The sequence below is a fragment of the Callorhinchus milii genome, unplaced genomic scaffold, assembly GCF_018977255.1.
Source record: "Callorhinchus milii isolate IMCB2004 unplaced genomic scaffold, IMCB_Cmil_1.0 Scaffold5, whole genome shotgun sequence".
Classification (NCBI taxonomy): domain Eukaryota; kingdom Metazoa; phylum Chordata; class Chondrichthyes; order Chimaeriformes; family Callorhinchidae; genus Callorhinchus; species Callorhinchus milii.
The window spans coordinates 25427087-25449326 of record NW_024704746.1 but is presented as its reverse complement, the minus strand read 5'-3'; the positions used below and the strand labels follow the sequence as shown (position 1 = coordinate 25449326).

General features: G+C 45.9%; 1 protein-coding gene across 1 annotated transcript in view; it reads left to right on the top strand.

The window, feature by feature from the left end:
* The first annotated feature begins 8943 nt into the window (after window positions 1-8943).
* nuak1b (NUAK family, SNF1-like kinase, 1b) overlaps window positions 8944-22240 on the top strand; it is a 30025-nt gene continuing 16728 nt past the window's right edge. The window contains exons 1-2 of the mRNA XM_042335143.1: window positions 8944-8996; window positions 9934-10498. Coding sequence (XP_042191077.1) covers window positions 9968-10498 — 531 coding nt within the window. The 5' untranslated portion in view covers window positions 8944-8996; window positions 9934-9967. The remainder of the gene's footprint in view (window positions 8997-9933; window positions 10499-22240) is intronic.

Below are 22240 nucleotides of genomic sequence, written 5' to 3'. Positions count from 1 at the left end.
TTTCAATACAGTATATGTTCTGTCATCCAAAGTCCAAACTAGAGATGTTGTCAACCACAACCGTTCACACTGAACAATTGGAGTTGGAGCTCCCCTCAACATTGCATATTCGTGTTTAAATCCCTGCACTCCCGGCACCTCCTCACTCCCCAATCCACCACCCGGTCAGCTCCTCCGCTCAACTGGCACTGGTCTCCTCATCCCTCGCACTCTCCGCCCCACCATCGGAGGTCATCCTCCCGACGTGAAAGGCGCTCTATAAATGGAATCTTGTCGCGCTTTCAGCCACTATGCCCCAAAATTCTGGAAAAGTCCCTCAATCCCTCCGCCTTGCCCCCTCTTTCAAGACCCGCCTGAAGACTTTCCTGTTTGACTGCTTACAGCCACCTCCCCCTTCTCCCCGCTCGGAGTCAGCCTCCGCCACTGTTAAGCGCTCTGAGACACTGCCCTGCGTGGAGGGCGCTGTATAGTGCAAGTTGTTCCATCGAGCTAACATTTTCTGCATTGAAGACCAGGTGCCAGTCTCTTGTCTAATTGCCTAGAATCAGCCTTTGGCTCTTTAAGCTGTTTCTAATGCAATGATGTTTGAGTAACGTTCCATGATCTGCTGCACCAGTATCTGCTGTGTTTAAATACAGCACACTTTATTTTAAGATGTCGGCAAAGGATATAAGATTGTTCTCTTGCCTTGGCAAACAGTAACTACTCTTCAGTAACTTGTATAAAAACAGAAGTCGCTGGGAACATACAGCAGGTCAGGCAGAGTCAGTAACTTGCACACATTGGTGCTGTCCACACGATGGCAGACCGTGACCAGTGTGAGCTCCAATTATTTTGAAAGTCCCTATATTTTCCCTGTATTATTTCTCTTAACCTAGACAGAGGTTTGATCCCTGGCTTTGTTAGATTTGCACAGACACATCTTCAATGTACAGTATTTTGCATTAAAGGTCAGTGCAAATAAATAAATATAGTAAAGATTTAAATATAACAAAAGATTACATTTATACAGAGCCTTTTGCATCACAAGGACAAGCTCAGGCACTGGACAGTTAAGGGTTTGCACCCGAGCTGGAGGTTGGAAATCAGGTGGAACATAGGGGAGGTGGGATAGTGGCTGAAGGCACAATCAAAGAGGAAAGTCTTGAGCCTGGCCTTGACGGAGGTGAGGCAGAGGGAATCCAGGATGGAGTTCCAGAGGGTGGGGGCAGAAAAGCCACAGGCGGGTGATTTATTTTGGGATATTTCATAGAAATAACTATAACATATTGGTATTTGTCAGACTGACATCTGAATCCAATGATGTTCTCCAGGTATTTAGAAGTATTGTGGTCATTTGAACTGTAAATGAATAACATTGTTTTATGGCTGTGGTCAACCTTAAACATTAATGAAATTCTCACACCCAAAATGTTATCATCCAACAAACCAGACTAAAACACTGACCTTGCATTCTTGAGCAATGAGAACAAAGCTGACATTATCTTTTGATCTTAATGGAATCAAATGAAATGGAGAATATAGCACTGACATAAATCAAACCACCAATCGAGCAATGCTATGAATCTTGACACCCAAGTCATTGACCAGGGAGACTTTGTAGGAACCCTTAAATTGAGGCAAATTAAATATGTAAAATGTGCATTGATCAATGCATGATCTTTATCCAACCATAACCTTCCTGGCCAGTATAAATCTACTGTTAATCAATCAGATTTATGAGACCATCTCATTGATAATTAGACTGCAAGTTCTGGAACTGTTTGTGTGTGGGGAGGAAGGGCGGAATGAGGGGTTGATACCTGATGGGATAATTATCAAGGAGTCCTGTAGCTTCATGGTTAGAGCACTCGATTCGCAAGCGAGAGGACTCGGGTTCAATTCCCGGGCAGGATGAAACTAGCTAAGTTTCCATATTCCACACGCCTCTGTTTACCAGCAGTGAGTAGGAACCCAGTTGTTAGTCGATTGGCAGTTCATTTTTCCGGGGGTAATAATCCCTTAAAAAAATGTGATCACTCAACCCACGACTGTTTGTGGGACGCTGATGTGTGCAATTGGCTGCCGCGTTTCGCCCACAAATATACAGTCAATCCCCTTTACAGTATATCCTGTGAAGCCCTTTGAGATGACTCGAAAATGTGATTATTACTATTATTATGTGCACTGCCTAACCATTGGATGAATGAGAGGTCATGTTCTTAGGTTGTTTCTACCAAAATTTGTAAGTATATATTCAGTCCCAGTGATGAGCAATAAATAATCTTTATCTCAGCCACTAATCTAGCGGGAACAGCCACCTGAGCTTGCGGTTGAGAAACACCGGGTAGACAAGAGATAAGAATGTGAAAGATGTTTATTCAAAGAACACAAAAACTAGTCCAGACCTTGAGGTGCAGCGATGACATGTTTTTTCAGTGATTTGCAATGTACAAGTCATCACTGTCAGGGACATAAATATTCTAAGCTCCAGCAGGAAACTCTTAGATGTTCTCCATTCCCAGACGAGGCACCTTTACCTTTGTGTCTAGTCGCCCGCTAACCATAAATCCTATAAGTTGCTGGACCTGGTGAGACAGCCTGAAAAGAGGGTTAACACACAGTGTTTTATTCCTGTTCAGTGTCTCATCCACTTGTGGAATCATGACTTTGTTGTCTGCTCTATTAGTTCTGAGGGGAAACTGATCTACCTGGACTGTGGTTCCTTGTTAATTGAAACTCATAGAATAAATTTCACCAACAGGGTGAACTTACTCATCCAATGTTAACTAACATCACGACTGTCTTTCATTTCTAACAGTATTAATAGACCCATCTCAGTAATACAGGAATAATAATCCTTGGATTTAATACAGCGTCTTATCACATTGTGGAGACATCTCAAAGCGCTTCACAGAATACACTGTAAAGTGAATTGACTGTGTATTTTGTGGGTGAAATGCGGCAGCCAATTGCCCACAGCAGTGGTAGTGATTGAAAATCATCCTTAAGATATGTTAACTGCAATTCCAGCAGCCTGCAAGCAATCCAAACGATTCTCTGTGCACATCTGACCCTCCACGTCAGTCTGAGAACCTTCTCTGTTTACTTCATTTACTCCTCATAAGAATTGACCATTTCCCTCCACATTCCTCTTCACATATAGCAGTAACTTTGCCAACTCTATCAGCTCTCAACACAGCACAGCGTCACAGCCCCTCGGGGTTTAAATGTCACAACACTGAAAATAATGGAATTCACTCAAATGCCTCTTTTTTTTGGAAAAACGATCCTTTCAAGGATTGTCTCAGAAGGGGGTTACTTAGACATTCACAACCACATGAACCCAGCGCAAAATATTCTCTCTCACACAAAAGAGGGACAGATGGTTGCACAGGCTGCTTGTCAAAGCCACATCACTGAGCCCCAGTGTTCAATGTTGGGATGAATCTTAATAATAATAATAAATCTTGCATTTGAAATAGTGTCATCGCATCCTGGAGACGTCTCAAAGCGCTTCACAGGATACACTGTAAAGTAAATTGTGTGTTTTGTGGGCAAAATGTGGCAGCCAATTGCACACAGCAGTGTCCCACACACAGTCATGGATTGAGTAACCAGATTATTTATTTAATTTGAACAATAACAATAACAAAATTACATTTATAGAGCGCCTTTCACATCAAGAGGACATCCCAAAGTGCTGAGAAGTGCTTTGAAGGGATTATTATCCCCGGAAAGTGATCCACTAATCGATTAACAACCGGGTTCCTACTTACTGCTGGTAAACAGAGGCGTGTGAGGTAAGGAAACTTGCCTATGGTTTTGCTCTGCCCAGGAATCAAACTCAGGTCCTCTGGCTTATGAGGTGAGGGCTCTAACCACTGAGCTATAGGACTCCACAGACACATAGGTTCAGACAACTGAAATAACAGCAAAAGGCTGATGATGGCTTTGCCGCCTAATATAAGGCGGTAGCTTTTCTCTACCTAAGCTGTTCTTCACCACGTTTATACTCTTCCCAGTTATTTCCAAACGTCAGTCAGACATCTGTGGTGGATGAATGAGCTGCTGTAATAGTAACATGGGCCCTGTTTGAACAAAATCTTGACCTCAGCTTTGTGAAAGACCTTGATTAGCACTTTGGGGGCAGAGGAACCATGGAGACCAAAAAAATCCAGCAACACTTTAAAGTTCCACCACCTGTTCGAGAGAAGAGACTTTCCTACAGCGTCTATCTCATGGTATATATGTTTAGTGTTTAGAGCACTCGCTTTGCAAGTGAGAGACCTGAGTTCAATTCCAGGCAGAGGGCGAAACCTTGGGCAAGTTTCCTTACTCCACACAGAGCCTAATAATAATCCCTCCAAAACCAAACACAATAATAAATTGGTCATTTTCAATCTACGACTGTTTGTGGGACATTGCTGTGTGCAATTGGCTGCCGCGTTCGCCCACAAATATACAGTCAATTCACTTTACAGTGTGTTCTGTGAAGCGCTTTGGGATGTCCTCCCGACGTGAAAAGCGCTATATCAAATGCAAGGATTATTATTATTATATTTACTCTTCTAACGTGTTTTATTCTCAGCTTCCTATACAACTGGAGTCCTGTAGCTCAGTGGTTAGAACACTTCTGCTGCAAACAAGAGACATGGGTTTGATTTCCAGGCAGAGCAAAATGTTGGGTAAGTTTCCTTGCTCCACACGCCTCTGTTTACCAGCAGTAAAAAGGAACCCGTTTGTTAGTCGATTGTTGGATCACTTTCCGGGGATAATAATCCCTTCAAAATAAATAAATAATAATAATTTAGTCCCTCAGTCCATGACTGTGGGACGCTGCTGTGTGCAATTGGCTGCCGCGTTTCGCCCACAAAATATAGAGCTAATTCACTTTGCAGTATACTTCTGTGAAATGCTTTAAAATGTCTTGAAGCCATGATCAGGCGCTATATCAAATGCAAGGATTATTATTATTATTATTTGTGTTCCAGCACTGAAAACATTGAGCCATAGCTTCAATCAGACTAAAATAAACCAGCATAATTCTTGTCACACAGGCCTCAAGAAGTGAAAATGAACAAAACCCATATTATCCAACTCCAAACAGTACCAGGCCCTGACTGACATCCATTGTTACATTTCTCTTCTAACTCTTTCCAGATGTCTTCCTTCTCCTCTGTAAAGGATGTGAATGTTACTGAGGAATCGTGTGATTGTTAATGTTGCAGATACAGCAATACAACATAGGAAAATATGATCCTGTTATTCTCACATTGCTGACTAGGGGATAATAAACTTGTGGAGTCCTGTAGCTCAGTGGTTAGAGCCCTCGCCTCACAAGCCAGAGGTCCTGGGTTTGATTCCCGGACATTAGACAAGTTTGCTTACTCCACACACCTCTGTTTACCCGACAGTAAGTAGGAACCCGGTTGTTAGTCATTTGGCAGATCCCTTTTCTGGGGATAATAATCCCTTCAAAAATGTATATATAATAATAATAATTTGGTCACTCAATCCACAACTGTGTGTGGGACGCTGCTGTGTGTAATTGGCTGCCACGTTTTCCCCACAAAATACACAGTCAACTCACTTTACAGTATATCCTGTGAAGTGCTTTGAGACATCTCAACGACGTGATAAGGCGTGATATCAAATGTGAGGATTATTATTATTAATTTTAAAAAACACGCAGAATGTTGAGTTGACTGAGGCAGATTTACGAGGGAAAGAAATACCACATAAAGACAGATGAAGTGTATGTACTGGAGTACTTTGACATGGAACAGGAGATGGATCACTTGTGCTCACTTCAGGCACCTTTTGATGCTCGCTCCTAGCTGTGTTGTCAGTAATAGCGTACAGCAGTAATAGTGTGTACAGCGGTAATAGCGTACAGCAGTAATAGCGTACAGCAGTAATAGTGTGTACAGCGGTAATAGTGTACAGCAGTAATAGGATACACTAATGTACAAGCGAGAGGATCTGAGTTCGGTTCCAGGTGGGTCAGGTCAGGTCAGGACTTTAGGCAAGTTTCCTTACTCCACAAGCCTCTGTTTACCAGCAGTCAATAGGATCCCGGTTGTTAGTCAATTGACGGATTGCTTTTCAGGGGTAATAATCCCTTCAAAAAAATAATAATGTGGTCACTCAGTCCACGGCTGTGTGTGGGACGCTGCTGTGCACAATTGGCTGCCGCGTTTTGCCCACAAAATACACAGTCGCTACACTTTACATCATATTCTGTGAAGCACTTTGAGACGTCTCGAAGACGTGATAAGATTATTCTAATTATTCCTATTGTGCCTGTTACTTATCGTGTTGGATTGTTAGAGAGCGCAGACCATCTCTGTTTCCTATTCCTACACTGGATGGCGCTGGTTGTGTAACTTGGAAAAGACAATTCTGCTTGCACTCGGTTTAATGCCGACCACTCCACCTAATGATAAATCACATTTAAACAAGCTGTAGAGGTTATTAGTGCCGTAAAGTGTTCAGCTTATATGCTACTGAAAACAGTGCAAACTTTTGTGTACGTTTCGCCCACAAAATACACAGTCGATTCAGTTTACAGTATATCCTGTGAAGCTCTTTGAGACGTCTCAACGATGTGATAAGTTGCTCATATCGAATGCAAGGATTATTATAAGCATTATTATAACTTTACAGGTATATTTACTGAGGGTCAATCTTTTATATAGGTTCACACATTTATAACTATGTGTGTGTTGGGGGGGTGGGGGGGGGGGGGGGCGAGCATTGCCACACGTGTTAGTTAGAATGAGTATTATGTTTAGAATAATTGTAGTCTGACCTCTCCAAGTATTCTCATGCTGTATCGTCACTGTTTATACATTGGCACAGTTGGTATCATTCTCAACTCTAACCCAACGCACGGTCAGTTCGAGCTCCTAATCTCGGCTGACGTGCCGAACAAGTTAGTGAATGTGTATCGTAAGTGTTGGTCTACAGAACACACCATCACTGCACTTTACAGTGTACTTGGGGTGAGGTACAGATCAGCCATGATCTTACAGAATGGTAGAACGGCTCGAGGGGCTGAATGGCCTCCGCCTGTTCCTATGGACAGTAAATCCTGTGAATCCTGCTTTGAGACATACTGCTGATGAGAAAGGCGCTCTATCAAATAATAATATTAGGTGTTTGAGACGTCTCCAAGTGCTTCGCAGAATATATTGTAAAGTGGATTCACTATATATTTTGGGGGTGAAATGCATAAAATAAAATTAAAATTTTGCATAAAAATGCAATGATTATTATTATAAAGTAATGCTGTTTTGTTGAAAATCCCATTATTGGACACAATGTTAGACTGAGCTGTTGGTGAGTGGTTTACTGGTTCCAGTGGATGTGAAAGATTCTAAGGCAAAATTTCAAAGAGGAGCAATAATAATAATATTACTAATGCTTTATAAATCAAACGGCATTTCATACCGGTTACAGTGCACATGTCTGACATTCCCGTTGTGACCTAATATACGCCGTTCACTCCGATGGCTTCCCCCCCGGCTCCCGGGGTCTCGCTCTCGCCCCCATCACCTATCGCCTTCAAGGTTCACATCAGAGACCGGTATATGCCCCCTCTCTTCCTCCCCCACCGCCCCTCTCTGCCCCCCCCGCCCCCCCCCCAGCCCAGCCCCCCCCCCAGCAGCCCCCACCCCCAGCCCCCCCCCCCGCAGCAGCCCCCCCCAGCCACCCCAGCCCCCCCCCAGCCCAGCCCCCCCACTAGCCCCCCCCAGCCGCCCAGCCCCCCCCCCCCAGCCCAGCCCCCCAGCAGCCCAGCCCCCCCACTAGCCCCCCCCCAGCAGCCCAGCCCCCCCAGCCCCCCCCCAGCAGCCCAGCCCCCCCCCAGCCCAGCCCTCCCCCCCAGCCCCCCCCCCCAGCAGCCCAGCCCCCCCCCCAGCCCAGCCCCCCCCCAGCAGCCCAGCCCCCCCCCCCCAGCCCAGCCCCCCCCCCCAGCCCAGCCCCCCCCCCAGCAGCCCAGCCCCCCCCCAGCCCAGCCCCAGCCCAGCCCCCCCCCCCCCCACCCCAGCCCAGCCCCCCCCCCCAGCCCCCCCCCCCCCCAGCCCCCCCCCCCCCCCCCCTCCTCTGCCGCTAACATGAGAACAAGAGGATCCCAACAGCGCCGCGACTGCTCTCACAGCCACTGATGGGCTGAGCCCCGGAGCAGCAACACACCCACACACACACCCACACAGAGACACACACACACACCCACACAGAGACACACACACACACACACAGAGACACACACACACACACCCACACACACACACACACAGACACACCAGACACACACACACACACAGAGACACACACAGAGACACACACACACACACACACACACACACAGACACACACACACACACACACAGAGACACACCCACACACACAGAGACACACACACACACACACAGAGACACACACCCACAGAGACACACACACACACACACACACACACACACAGACACACACACCCACACACACAGAGACACACCCACACACACAGAGACACACACACACACACACAGAGACACACACACACACACACACACAGAGACACACACACACACAGACACACACACCCACACAGAGACACACACACACACACACACCCACACACAGAGACACACACACAGAGACACACACACACACACACACAGAGACACACACACACACACACACACAGAGACACACACAGAGACACACACACACACAGAGACACACACACACACAGACACACACACACAGAGACACACACACAGAGACACACACACACACACACCCACACACAGAGACACCCACACACACACACAGAGACACACACACCCACACACACACACACACACACACAGAGACACCCACACACAGAGACACCCACACCCACACACAGAGACACCCACCCCCCCACCCCCCCAGAGCCCGGGCTGACCCCGGGGGCGGTGCTGTGCTGCGCTGCTGTTGGAGACGTTTCTGTGGCGTTTGGTTTGGATCAGGTGAGTCTCTGCTGAATGTCTGACTGCGCTGTGAGTACATCGTCTCTGTGTCTGTGTGTGTGTGTGTCTGTGTGTATCTGTGTGTGTGTCTGTCTGTGTGTCTCTGTGTGTGTGTGTGTGTCTGTGTGTATCTGTGTGTGTGTGTGTGTCTGTGTGTATCTGTGTGTCTCTGTGTGTGTGTGTCTGTCTGTGTGTGTGTCTCTGTGTGTCTCTGTGTGTGTGTGTGTCTGTGTGTATCTGTGTCTGTGTGTCTCTGTGTGTATCTGTGTGTGTGTCTGTGTCTGTCTGTGTGTGTGTCTCTGTGTGTATCTGTGTGTGTGTGTGTCTGTCTGTGTGTATCTGTGTGTGTCTGTGTGTATCTGTGTCTGTGTGTCTCTGTGTGTATCTGTGTCTGTGTGTCTCTGTGTGTATCTGTGTGTGTGTGTGTGTGTCTGTGTGTGTGTGTCTCTGTGTGTGTGTCTGTGTGTGTGAGTCTGAGTGTGTCTGTGTCTAAGTGTGTTTGTGTGTGTGTCTGAGTGTGTGCTGTAGCCCAGTCTGGCTGTGTGTGTGTGTGTGACCCTGTGTGTGACCCTGTGTGTGACCCTGTGTTGTAGCCCAGTCTGGCTGTGTGTGTGTGTGTGACCCTGTGTGTGACCCTGTGTTGTAGCCCAGTCTGGCTGTGTGTGTGTGTGTGTGTGACCCTGTGTGTGACCCTGTGTTGTAGCCCAGTCTGGCTGTGTGTGTGACCCTGTGTGTGACCCTGTGTGTGACCCTGTGTTGTAGCCCAGTCTGGCTGTGTGTGTGTGACCCTGTGTGTGACCCTGTGTTGTAGCCCAGTCTGGCTGTGTGTGACCCTGTGTGTGACCCTGTGTGTGACCCTGTGTTGTAGCCCAGTCTGGCTGTGTGTGTGTGTGTGTGTGACCCTGTGTGTGACCCTGTGTGTGACCCTGTGTTGTAGCCCAGTCTGGCTGCCCTGTATCCAGCCCAGGACCATGGATGTGAGGAGCAGGAGGGCGCCCCCTGGCGGCTGCCCAGTCACACACAGCAGTGGGGTGAGGGACAGGAGCTGCCGGCAGCAGCTGGGGTTGGGGCTGGGGACCACAGTCAGTGTCCCAGCCCCAGGTACAGCCCCAGCCAGGCTCCCTAACAGCCCGGGCAGGAGGCATCCCCAGGAGCCGGGGAGCCCGGGCAGGAGGCATCCCCAGGAGCCGGGGAGCCCGGGCAGGAGGCATCCCCAGGAGCCGGGGAGCCCGGGCAGGAGGCATCCCCAGGAGCCGGGGAGCCCGGGCAGGAGGCATCCCCAGGAGCCGGGGAGCCCGGGCAGGAGGCATCCCCAGGAGCCGGGGAGCCCGGGCAGGAGGCATCCCCAGGAGCCGGGGAGCCCGGGCAGGAGGCAGCCCCAGGCAGTGAAGAGACACCATCACAAGCACAACCTCAAGCACCGCTATGAGCTGCTGGAGACCAGGGGCAAAGGCACGTATGGCAAAGTCAACAAGGGCATCGAGAGGCTGTCAGGCAGAGTGGTGAGTACCCCCAGCCCTAATACTGCACAGTAACTACACTGCTAACATAGTAGTAATAATAATAATACTATGTGCGCATAGAGAGGCTGTCAGGCAGAGGGTGAGTACAGCAGCATCTCTACTTAGTAATAATAACAATAATAATCCTTGCATTTGATAAGGCTCCTTATCACGTCTTCAAGACCTGCTCATGCACTCCCCCCCCCATCATAAACACTTTGGTGTTTTGCGCTGGTTTGAGATGTGGATGATCCCACATTTCTGGGATTAGAATAGCGGGGGGGGGGGGGGGGTTGCAGATGCCAATGTTGGGGCAGGGAGTCAGCCCACTCAGCTTCCTGTTAACACTGCAGCCAAAGCCCTCATGAGTAGAGGATCCTCGCTGGACAAGCAATGGGAAAGCTGGCCAGACAGTGATATCAATGGCAAGCTGTGTGGGTTTAGTTGGTTAGACTCCAGCCATTACCCCAACACACACTCTGGGCTCCCCCCAGCCTTGGCTCTCGCCAACCTGCGCCTAATACTCTCCTGAATTAGGTAAACAGGAATTAGTGTTAAGCAGTTGATGGGTTTCCATGTGTGTCAGATACCCAACAGGGCAAAAACAAGGCAATGTTGGGTTGAGTACAGAAAGCTGGTAAGTGAAGCTAATGCGGAAGAATTTGCAGGAAATTAGAGGAAATGGACAAATTAATTCCTATTTAAACCAGTTACCAGTTAGTTCCACGCGGCGCTGATGAATCATACTCTTTATTCCTATCCATTTCATAACCACTGAGCTGTGATTGTTGTGCTGAGGTGTGTAGTGTAGGGCAGAGAGGCAGGGTTTGTGCCTTGTGTGTATGGGTGAACAGATGGTGTTTGCCGCCCCACACCCCCTCCAAAAAAATTCTATTGCCCGCGCAGTCAGGGTTAAGACCATGGTGTTGGGTTTGGTTTAACGCTGAAGCTCACAATAGCCCAGCACCCTGGGTCTGTATAATGCAGTGCTTTGCTAAGTGATAGTGCAGAACAGTGTGGTGTAGTGACTGTGCAGTGTAGTGACTGTGCAGTGTAGTGCTGTCTTCATGGTGCAGTGGGAATGGAATCACTTATAAAGTTACAGAACCTGATGATGAGGGGGTGGTTTTGAGCCTAAAAGAAGCAACTGTGCAACTAGAATCACATCCACAAACACAGGTACGTTCCTTGTAGTTTGTCATTTTGGGGCTAATTTTCCTCCTCGTTGCCCCATTTTCCCCATATTACCAGGTGCTGGAGATGGGGTGGAGCCCCACCTCGTGGCTGAGCTGAGCTGATCTGAGCTCTGTCAGATACCCATGTGCTTGTCTGGTACAGTAATTGGATCCTGGCACTGGATGTTGGTGGACTGTAGCTCACAGCTGTTACAGTGAGGATTGTCAGGCTATAAACTCGTTTATTTCCTGTTTTCTTGCTGAGATCTGGTTCCTCAGGCTTCACATTGTTGAGAAGCCTCAAAGCGCTTCACAGGACTACACTACACTGCACTACACTGCAAAGTGTAGTGACTGTATATTTTGTGGGTGAAATGGTGAGCTACTAGGAATGTATTTGTGTTTTTAGTTGCAGAGTTGAGTGTTTTAGGCGTCATGAGCTTGGATGACAAGCTGCAGTCACTATAATAAGAGAATAAAAAGGGGTAAAAACAGCCACTGAACTGGAAGCCAAACCGGCCTCAGTACAGCAATGACGATTGGCATCAGCTTAGTGACCAGCGCTGAGTGAGACCTGCTCACCTGGGCTTTTGGCCTTCCCACTTGTGCATCCAGCACAACAGGCCTTTCTGTGATGGCTTCGCTCTGTGTATAGAGGAAGCTGGTAGAGCTCAGAGACAAGCAAATCAATCAATGCTTTATGAGTTTATAGCAAGGAATGTTTCCAAAGGGAATGTCTCGGAGTTTGTCTTTCCTTTTTTACTGCCCTGACAGATGGTCACATCACTCTTTGATCTCTTCTGCCTGTTGTCACTGGGGGTCGGGGGGGAGGCTCAGTATTCTGAACAGCAGTATAGTAAGAACATGCTAATGTTTTATAATGATAATCCTTGCATTTGATATAGCGTCCTCCCGACGTGAAAGGCGCTCTATAAATGGAATCTTGTTGTTGTTGTATCACGTCTTCGAGATGTCTCAAAGCGCTTCACAGAATATACTGTAAAGTGAATTGATTATATTTTGTGGATGAAACGCACCGGCCAATTGCACACAGCAGGGTCCTGCTTACTGCTGGTAAACAGAGGTGTGTGGAGTAAGGAAACTTGCCCAACGTTTCGCCCTGCCCAAGAATTGAACCGAGCTCCACTGACTTGCGAGGCGAGTGCTCTAACCACTGAGCTACAGGATGTTTTTTGGGCACCCTGACATGTTTATGTTGTGGTTCAGTAAGCGCTTTTTTTAATAAAAAAATGTAAACCATTGAAATTTTTATTAAAACAATCAAATAAGTCGAAAGATAATGAATGTGTAGAATCGGGCAAGAGCAGGGGTTATGAGAGAGAGAGAGAGGAGAGAGAGAGAGATGGGGGGGAGCTCCTAGTTTTGAAAGCCATTTGCCCCATTCAGAGAGAGAGAGGAAGCGGAGTTAGTAGTGTCCCATCTCTGGCTAGGGGCCTGCTGTGTAATGGTTTGGTTTCCACATGGCTGCAAAAATAAGGTTTATTTATCCAAAGTGCCTTTAGTTTGGGAAGCTGTTCCTTTTGCTCCGGTCTACGCTTGGTTTGTGAGACCTATTTGGAAGGAGGCCATTGAGGCAGCAGCTACCTTCCTGGCATTTGCACAGAATCTGGTTCTCTGGTCATCAGCTCAGTGTTAGCCCGAGTGCGATGAAAGCTGTGCCGGTGATTGTAACTGGACTCTCCACCACTAGACTGGATAATAACACTAATAATCCTTGCATTTGATATCGTGCCTTATCACGTCTTTGAGACGTCTCAAAGCGCTTCACAGACTATACTGTAAAATGAATTGACTGTATATTCTGTGGGCGAAACGCGGCAGCCAATTGCGCACAGCAGCGTCCCACAAATAGCCGTGGATTGAGAGACCAAATTATTATTTTTTCTTGAGGGATTATTATCAGGCGTGTGGAGTAAGGAAACTTGCCCAGGGTTTCTCCTGCTGGGAATCAAACCCAGGTCCCTCGCTTGTGAGGCGAGTTTTTAAAAAAATATTTTTTAAAGGAATTACTACCCCCGGAAAGTGACCACCAATCAGTTAACAAGTGGGTTCCTACTGACTGCTGGTGAACAGAGGTGTGTGGAATAAGCAAACTTGCCCAACATATCGCCCTACCTGGGAATCAAACCCAGGTCCTCACTTGCGAGGCGTGGGCTCTAACCACTGAGCTACAGGGCTCCATGATCCTAATTACGTTAATGAAGTAGAGCTGGTTTGAGCAGCTCCAGCGCTGTGTGTCACTGTCATTTTGGTTTCCAATCTTCCACAAATCCTATCAACTCCACCCCCTGAGCTGAGACTGAGATCGATTCCCTCTGCCGTTATCTCCAGACCACACTAATAGGATTTGCCTTGTGTTACATTCAAACAAAGGAACCAACAGGCTGTTTGATGGAAATATATGTCTGGAAAATTCTTGTTTTTTTTTTAAAAAAGGCAGGATAAGCAAGGCCTGGTGTGAGCTGAAAGTGAAGTGTCCTGTAGCTCAGGGTTAGAGCCCCTGTTCGCAATCGAGAGGACCCGGGTTTGATTCCCGGTCAGGGGGAAACCTTAGACAAGTTTCCCTACTCCACACGCCTCTGTTTACCACCAGTCAGTAGGAACCCGGTTGTTAGTCGATTGGAGGATCACTTTTCAGGGGAAATCATCCTTTCAAAAAAAAATTGGTCACTCAATCCACGACTGTTTGTGGGACACTGCTGTGCGCAATTAGCTGCTGCGTTTCGCCCACAAAATATACAGTCACTACACTTTACAGTATATTGTATGAAGTGCTTCGAGACGTCTCAACCATTTGATAAGTTGCCATATCAAATGCAAAGAATATTATTAAATTGAATGGTTGTGCAGAACCTTTGTTGTGTGGGTGGGGGCCTGGCTGAGGGTGAGCTGCACACCCCCCTGCTCTGCCCAGCTCGCCCTGCTTCGCTCCCCCTGGCTATTAAACTCCGCATCCTGTATGGTTTCTGGTTGTGCAGATAATGTAAACACATTAGCATTGAGGGCAGCTTATCAAGAAGGAAGTTGTTATCGAGGCTGGAGCTTGAGCAGCGGTTTTGCACTGACTGTAACCAAACTGCTATTAGCTGCCATTGTTTCTGAGTTTGAGAGAAATACAATAAAAGTCTGTTCAACAGAATAAACGAGGACAGTGACAAAGGTTGCATAGAATCAACCTTGCCATCACAAGGACTACTTTACCAACGATGGACAAGTAGTTAGTTGTCAGCAGCATTGTATTAGGCCCGGTTTTGTTAGACTGAACTATTGCACCGAGTACTTGGAAACTAAGATGTAGTGAGGGTGCAATAACGTAGACCAATATGTTCCTACAATGGCTAAATTGAGGGTAATACACTTTATATTCAGGAGATGCTGTACTTAGCCTACTGATAGGAGCTCACTGTCGGCCAGACACTCTCTGAAGGGGGAAAGCAAATTGGTTTTATATTTACAAAAATCTGAATTCAACATGATCGGACTTCTGTGAATTTTCAGCAGTTTCCTTTATGCTGCTCACCAACACGTCTCAAATACTGTCGTTTCAATTTATTTCTATCTTTGTATTTCTATATTTATTTCTATCAAGACTCCTCCTCTTCGATCGTGCTTTCGATCTCCCTGCTTCCCCCACTGCCCTCAGAATATACTATAAAGTGTAGTGACTGTATATTTTGTGGTGAGACGCGGCAGCCAATTACACATAGCAGTGTCCCACAAACAGTCATGGATTGAAGTGACCAAATTATTGTTAATTTTATTGAAGGGATTATTACCCCGGAAACTGATCTGCCAATCGACTAACAACTGGGTTCCTCCTTGCTGCTGGTAAACAGCTGTGTGTAGAGTAACGAAACTTGCCTAAAGTTTAGCCCTGCCGGGCATTCATGTTGGGTGAAATATTTCTATGGGAAGAAAATATTGGTTGATTACAAAAGGCTATCAAATAGCCCGCACAGGCAGGTCATGAGGAACCAACATGACTCAACTTCATCTGAGAAATATCATCATTGTGAAATGTTTGTGCTGATGCTTGTGTTTATGATGTGGATAATAAACACATTCTTTTCTTGTCAAGTAATACTGCTAGTAATCATACAGACCTATTAAAAATCACATCGGCCACTTATTTTTAGATCTTCTCCTTTCAGTAAATGTGTGCCAGTAACTCACTAATGTTCTGGAGCAGAACTTCTGTTAAGGCAGTGATCAATATAGCTCAGCTAAAATGTTCAGAGCAGAGATTTTTTAACACAGTTGTCTGTCTGTCTCTGTGTCTGTCTCTCTGTCTCTGTGTCTGTCGTGAACAGATTTGAAGACTATTTGTCTTCAGTTCTGTTCCCTATGATGCTGTTGTGTGAGGTGGGGAGCCAGCGGTGTACACTCCCATTGGGCACCTCCATTACTTCCATCAGGAGTTTGTTTTGGGGTTTTGTTAGTTTGGTCCTGAAATGTTTATAACTAAGAGAGAAGAAAAGGGATGGAAACCTGGATGTGTCTCTCCTAGAACTCTCCCTCCTGTTGGGAGGGGTTTACATGTCTAGGTGTGTGTGTGTATATATATTAAGCTTACCTCAAGGAGATCACTTCTCAGTCAGTGATGCCTTCTTATAAGGAGAGGAAGAACACTGTTAAGCCCTCCAAGATGCCGCCCAGTGTGAAGAACGCTGTATAAATGCAAGTTGTTGTTGTCGAGTAGTCATTGAGGATAGATGATTGTGTGGAACTTGACCCAACACTCACAGGTTAATGATTGCAAGTGTGGTACCAGTAGGTGTGTGTTCAGTGACACTTGTCTTTGTTCCTGACAATGTCAGGCTAGTGAACAAACTAACGTGTAATGTGCAGACATGTTGGATTTCAAAATCAGCGAGTTCAGGCCAGGTCACTTTAACTATCGGCAAATCTTGGGAGCTCCAGCTAAGAGGCAGAGAATAAGAGCATTTATAATTGAACAATGGAAAGTAACTGAGGGCAAAGGAGCGTTAGGCTGGGAATTATTAATCGGTCCTATTGTTACTCAGGTAAACATTAATGTTGACCAACTCAGTCAATAGACAATTTCCTGTTAATGGGGGGAGTGTTTTGTAGGGATTGGAAGTTGAGGGATTTTCAAAAGCTCATTCTTTAAAGGTTGTAATAATTCTTGCATTTTGAAAGTCAAGCTTCTTAAGATTGTCTGAGCTTATCTCTTCATTTTGAGGTTTGGGAGGAACTAAAACATTTTAGATGTGGCTCAGTGGGTCACCGCTACAGAGGTGTGTGGAGTAAGGTTCCGCTCTGCCCGGGAATTAAACCCAGGTCCTCTCACTTGTGAGGGGAATGCTCTAACCATTGAGCTACAGGACTGCACTTGGAGTCCACAGGACAATGTGATGTCGCTGGCAGTGAGTCACAGAGCGAGGACGAGGATACAAGGTTTGTGACTGTCATTTCCACATGACCGTTTCCTGCTCTCGTACATGCTGTCAGGAGACCAGCTGCTTCCTGGGGAGGAAGGAACAGAAATCAGAGGATGAGTCTGGCAGGTCTGCAGTGTCAGCTTCAGCTCTCCGCAGAGCACAGTCTGGTGAGAGAGAGGGAGCCATATAAGATTACAACAAAGCATTTACTTCCAATATAATAATAATAATCCCTGCATTTGATATCGCACTTTATCACGTCATTGAGACGTATCAAAGCTTCACAGGATACACTGTAAATAATAAAAAATAATAATCTTTGCATTTGATATAGCGCTTTTCACGTCGGGAGGACATCCCAAAGCGCTTCACAGAACACACTGTAAAGTGAATTGACTGTATATTTGTGGGCGAACGCGGCAGCCAATTGCGCACAGCAATGTCCCACAAACAGTCGTAGATTGAAAATGACCAATTTATTATTGTTTTTTTTTGGAGGATTATTATTAGGCTCTGTGTGGAGTAAGGAAACTTGCCCAAGGTTTCGCCCTCTGCCTGGAATTGAACTCAGGTCTCTCACATGCAAAGCGAGTGCTCTAACCACTAAGCTACAGGACTCCACAGTGTAGTGACTGTATATTGGGTGAAACGTGGCAGCCAATTGGGCACAACAGTGTCCCACAGCCAGTTGTGGATTGAGTGACCAAATTTTTAAAATACTGTTTTAAAGGGATTATTACCCCCCGGGAAAGGATTCCGCTAATCGACAAACAGCCAGGTTCCTAGTTACTGCTGGGTAAACAGAGGCGTGTAGAGTAAGGAAACTTGCCTAAGGTTTCTCCCGGGTCCTCTTGCGTATGAGGCGAGTGCTCTAACCACTACACTGTGGGACTCCAATATCGGGTGGTTTAGTGAAGCAGATTAACAAGACCAATGAATATAAATTGTGGCCAATATAAAGCAATAGGCAATGACAAAGCTTTGGCAATGAAATTAGCAGGTCTTGCAATATTGGGCTGTGTTGTGAATGACTGGTAGGTAATGAGGGCAGATTGTTTTTAAGCCGAGAAGCACAATATTTTTAATTTAAAGATATTATCACCCTAATAAAATCTGAAGCTACAGGAGTATTAAACGAGTGCTGGCGGGAGTCTGACTTACAATGGCACGATACATTCCCCAGAGGGGATAAACAAGCAGCCGTCATTTGTACATCAACGCTCATCTAAAGACATCCATTATTCTTCCCCTACAGATAGTATCTGATAGTATCTGAGACCTTCCTATTCCAGAACGTGCCAGTTTCACTAGAAATCGGCCCTGAATTGTCCAACACCGTCACACATTATAAATAACCCACATCAGGTCTGAATTCTCAAACTCTCTGTGTTGATATACAACAATAGTGATGTGACTCCTCACTGCACCTCCGCTAGCTCCTCTTATATAGTATTCACTGTTTGTGAACACTGCTGTGCGCAGTTGGCTGCCACGTTTTACCCACAAAGTACACAGTCACTATATTTTGCAGTATATTCTGTGACGCACTTGATAGGGTGCAATATCAAATGCAAGGTTTATTATTATTATTATTATAACCCTGAAGGTTTGGCAGGCCTATAAATGAGCAAATAATTCTCCCCGCCACCCCCCACCCCTCCAAACACACAAGGACACGAGAGGATAGGAAACGCACGTCCTGTGGAACCCAAGTGACTGAGAGGATTGTGAGGAATTGGAGTATTTATTGGAGTATGAATTGTATTGATAATAATAATCCTGGCATTTGATATAGTAACTTAATGCGTCATTGAGACCTCTCGAAGCGCTTCACAGAAAATACTGTAAAGTGTGTAATTTGTGGGTGAAACGCGGCAGCAAATTGCGCACAGGGTTGTCCCACAAACAGTGGTGAATTGAGTGATCAAATTATTTTTTTGATTGCAGATAAAAGAAAGGATGGGGGTGTGGACAGTATAGTGGGTGTGGGCAGAATCCACACAGCAACACAAGTGTGTTTTACATGACAAGTATCATCAGTCAAGATAGCTTATGATTTGCAACATTTCTGGTTTTAAAGCTCGGTTTTTTTAAATAGAATGGCATTTCTCAGACTGCAGATTGTGTTCTGAAATGATCGACTAAGTCAGAAGTTAATGGTGTAAGTGGCTGTCACAGGAGGTCACTCTGATCTGTGTGTGAATCCAGGCTGGGGAGATGGGATCAAAGGACCTTGTGTTTATTGCCTACAAGAACCTAACAGGAAATGGATTTGAACCTGGTTTCTGGTGGGTGTTGGTCTATAGCACAACCCCCTCCCCACCCCCCACACTGACTCTGACATCAGAGAGGCCAACAGGATGGTGGGGGAGTGGGACATGTCACCCTGGCACACAGTGGAGAGTGTTCTCCTGAGGTTGGAGGTTAAGGACCCATTGTTACAACAAAAGCTGAAAGAACTTTAATCTGAACTCGTCCCAAAGTGCTGACACTGGGTGACACTGTCAAGAGGGAAAGGGAGGCTGACATGATTTGTTAATAAGAAGCTGTATGAACTCGAGGGGGAGATGCTAAAAGGACGTGTCTTTTAGTCAGTGCTTCAGTAATGCTCCACAGCACAATACAAACTTCCCTTTTTATGTTGTTTTATGTAATATAAGAATTTGCTGGCAATAGAAGGACAAGATCCATCCAGTTCACCTTCCACCATCCTGGCCATCGCTTGACATGTCACGTCCCAAACTATATACTGGTCCGAGATTTGTGGAATCCCTGTAGTGTGGTTGGAGCACTCGCCTCGAGAGGACGAGAGCCTGGGTTTGATTCCCGGGCAGGGCGAAACATTGGGCAAGTTTCTTTACTCCACATGTCTCTGTTTACCAGCAGTCAGTGGTTGTTAGTCAATTTGGCGGATGGCTTTTCCGAGGGTAATAATCCCTTCAAAAAAATAATAATAATTTGGTCACCGAATCCACAACTGTTTGTGGGACGCTGCTGGGCACAATTGGCTGCTGTGTTTCAGCACAAAATATACAGTCACTACATATTTTGTGAAGCGCTTTGAGACGTCTCAAAGATGTGATAAGGCGCTGTATCAAGTGCAAGGATTATTATAATACTTGTTATCAGACTTGAAAAGTTTTTGCAACTACAGCTGTGTTTAGCTTTTAGCACAAGTCATGATTGTGTTAAGTATTGAATAGACAGAAAGGTGGTGTGGCGTCGGTTTGCCCGGCATTCCCACTGATAATCGCTGTTAGCCAACAAGTGCACGGAGTGTGGAATTTTATTCTTTTTTGTGTTGCCTGCCACACAGCTAAAGTGCCCCTGTGCACATCATCAGGGGGGCAGACAAGAGCCCTATTCCCGATGAGAGCGTGTCTGACATGTGACTGGAGTGGAACAATACTGCTATAATACAAAGCTGTGTGTCCAGACTCTACCATCTGCCACTGTGATGTGCACTAAACGCACAGCACAGGGACTGAGATCAACGGACAACAAACACTTCCTGCTTTATCTCTGGTTAACCATTCACGCGATAACAACAATCCTTGCATTTGCATTTGATACAGTGCCTTATCACGTCTTCGAGACGTCTCAAAGCCTTCACAGGATACACTGTAAACTGAATTGACTGTATTTTGTGGTTGAAACGCAGCAGCCAATCGCACACAGTGTGAGACGCCATAGCAAATGCAAGGATTATTATTATTTTCAATTATAAAAATGATGATATGGAAATCGTATGAATGAATGAAACAAACGTGTATTTGTAAATTATTATTTATTCATTATTGTTTTGGAAATGTTGCCCAACTGGGGCAAAATTTTCTACCATTTGGGGCAATTTGAGATTTCAGAAAGTCCTATGTTGTTATCCATTCAGGGCCAGGGACCAGCAATATCCTTTGTGTTCCCAGCGAGGCCCATTCAGGTGGCCACACAAAGTGTTTGAGAAAAGGTTAGATTTACCCACAACTATTCTTTGCAGGTGACAAGAATAGAGTCCAAAGACATCAGGGTTTCCAGCCAGGTTCAAACCTCAGACTATTATCTACTGCAGAAAGTCTCACACGGTTTGCATTCAAACAAGGTGAATCATTATATAGATCCTACAATTGACGTTAATCCCAAATTAATTGAGTAAGACCCCAACCGCTGCTTGTTTTTCCAGTTTGTGAGAAACGGCCGATCTTTCATCTGGTTTCCTTAGGAATATCCTGAGGTATTGAGTAAATCCAAATTACTGTGCGCTTTCAGCACAAATATTCAGTCTGTGACCAAAGAGTGAGGGAAGATAAAGAAGGCCAAAAGCTGTTTGTGTTTCTCTTGTCATTAATAAGCTGAGGGTTTGTTCCCTTGGTGATGCTGACGAGGGAGAGGGAATGTCTCTGTGAGACCTCCCAGCAGGTGCTTTCTCCTCACTAATTGGGTAAGGGGTTTGTACCAAACTCTGGATTAAGGTTAAAAAAGGAATGAAAAACGCAGTGGGGAACACGTGCAGGAGCTTGAATTGTTATCTCTGCACTAGCCGTCTGTTGACTCATACAGAATAGTATGTGCTCAGCGTGGGCCCAGGCGATCAGGCTTGACTCAACACGTTAGACACTAGTAAAGACTGTTGTTGTTGAAGCCGCCTGCGTTCGGGGGACTTGAGATTTCAGAGAGTTCACCGATGCTGAAATTGCTGAGTGAATATTCAGGCCATTGTCGGTATTTGTTCTGCAGTTCTCCTGACCTCCTGTCTCTTGTTATTGGGCATTTACTGGGTAATTAGTTCGCTGTGTAATTTGGATTGTTTCCGAGCAGTGTTGCCGTGGAGAAGGACCAGCTGAGGCTGTTGAATAGGAACAATAAGACCAGTTCAGACACTGCCTCTGACTGATTGTCACCAATGATAACACTGTGAACCCAGAGAACGTCAGCGTGTCAGCACAGAGCCAGCTGTGACATTTCATGTGACTTAAAGCAGCCGCACTCTCAAGACAGTGGGTAACAGCCTGACATCAAAATGATAAGCCATTTACACCAATCTTGGCTTGAAATGTCATCTCTCTTCTCAGAATGCAAGGACAGTCTAGTCTGATCAAGAAGACGTTCATTTGTCCTTTTCATTTCTGAAAGTGAATCCTGTAGCTCAA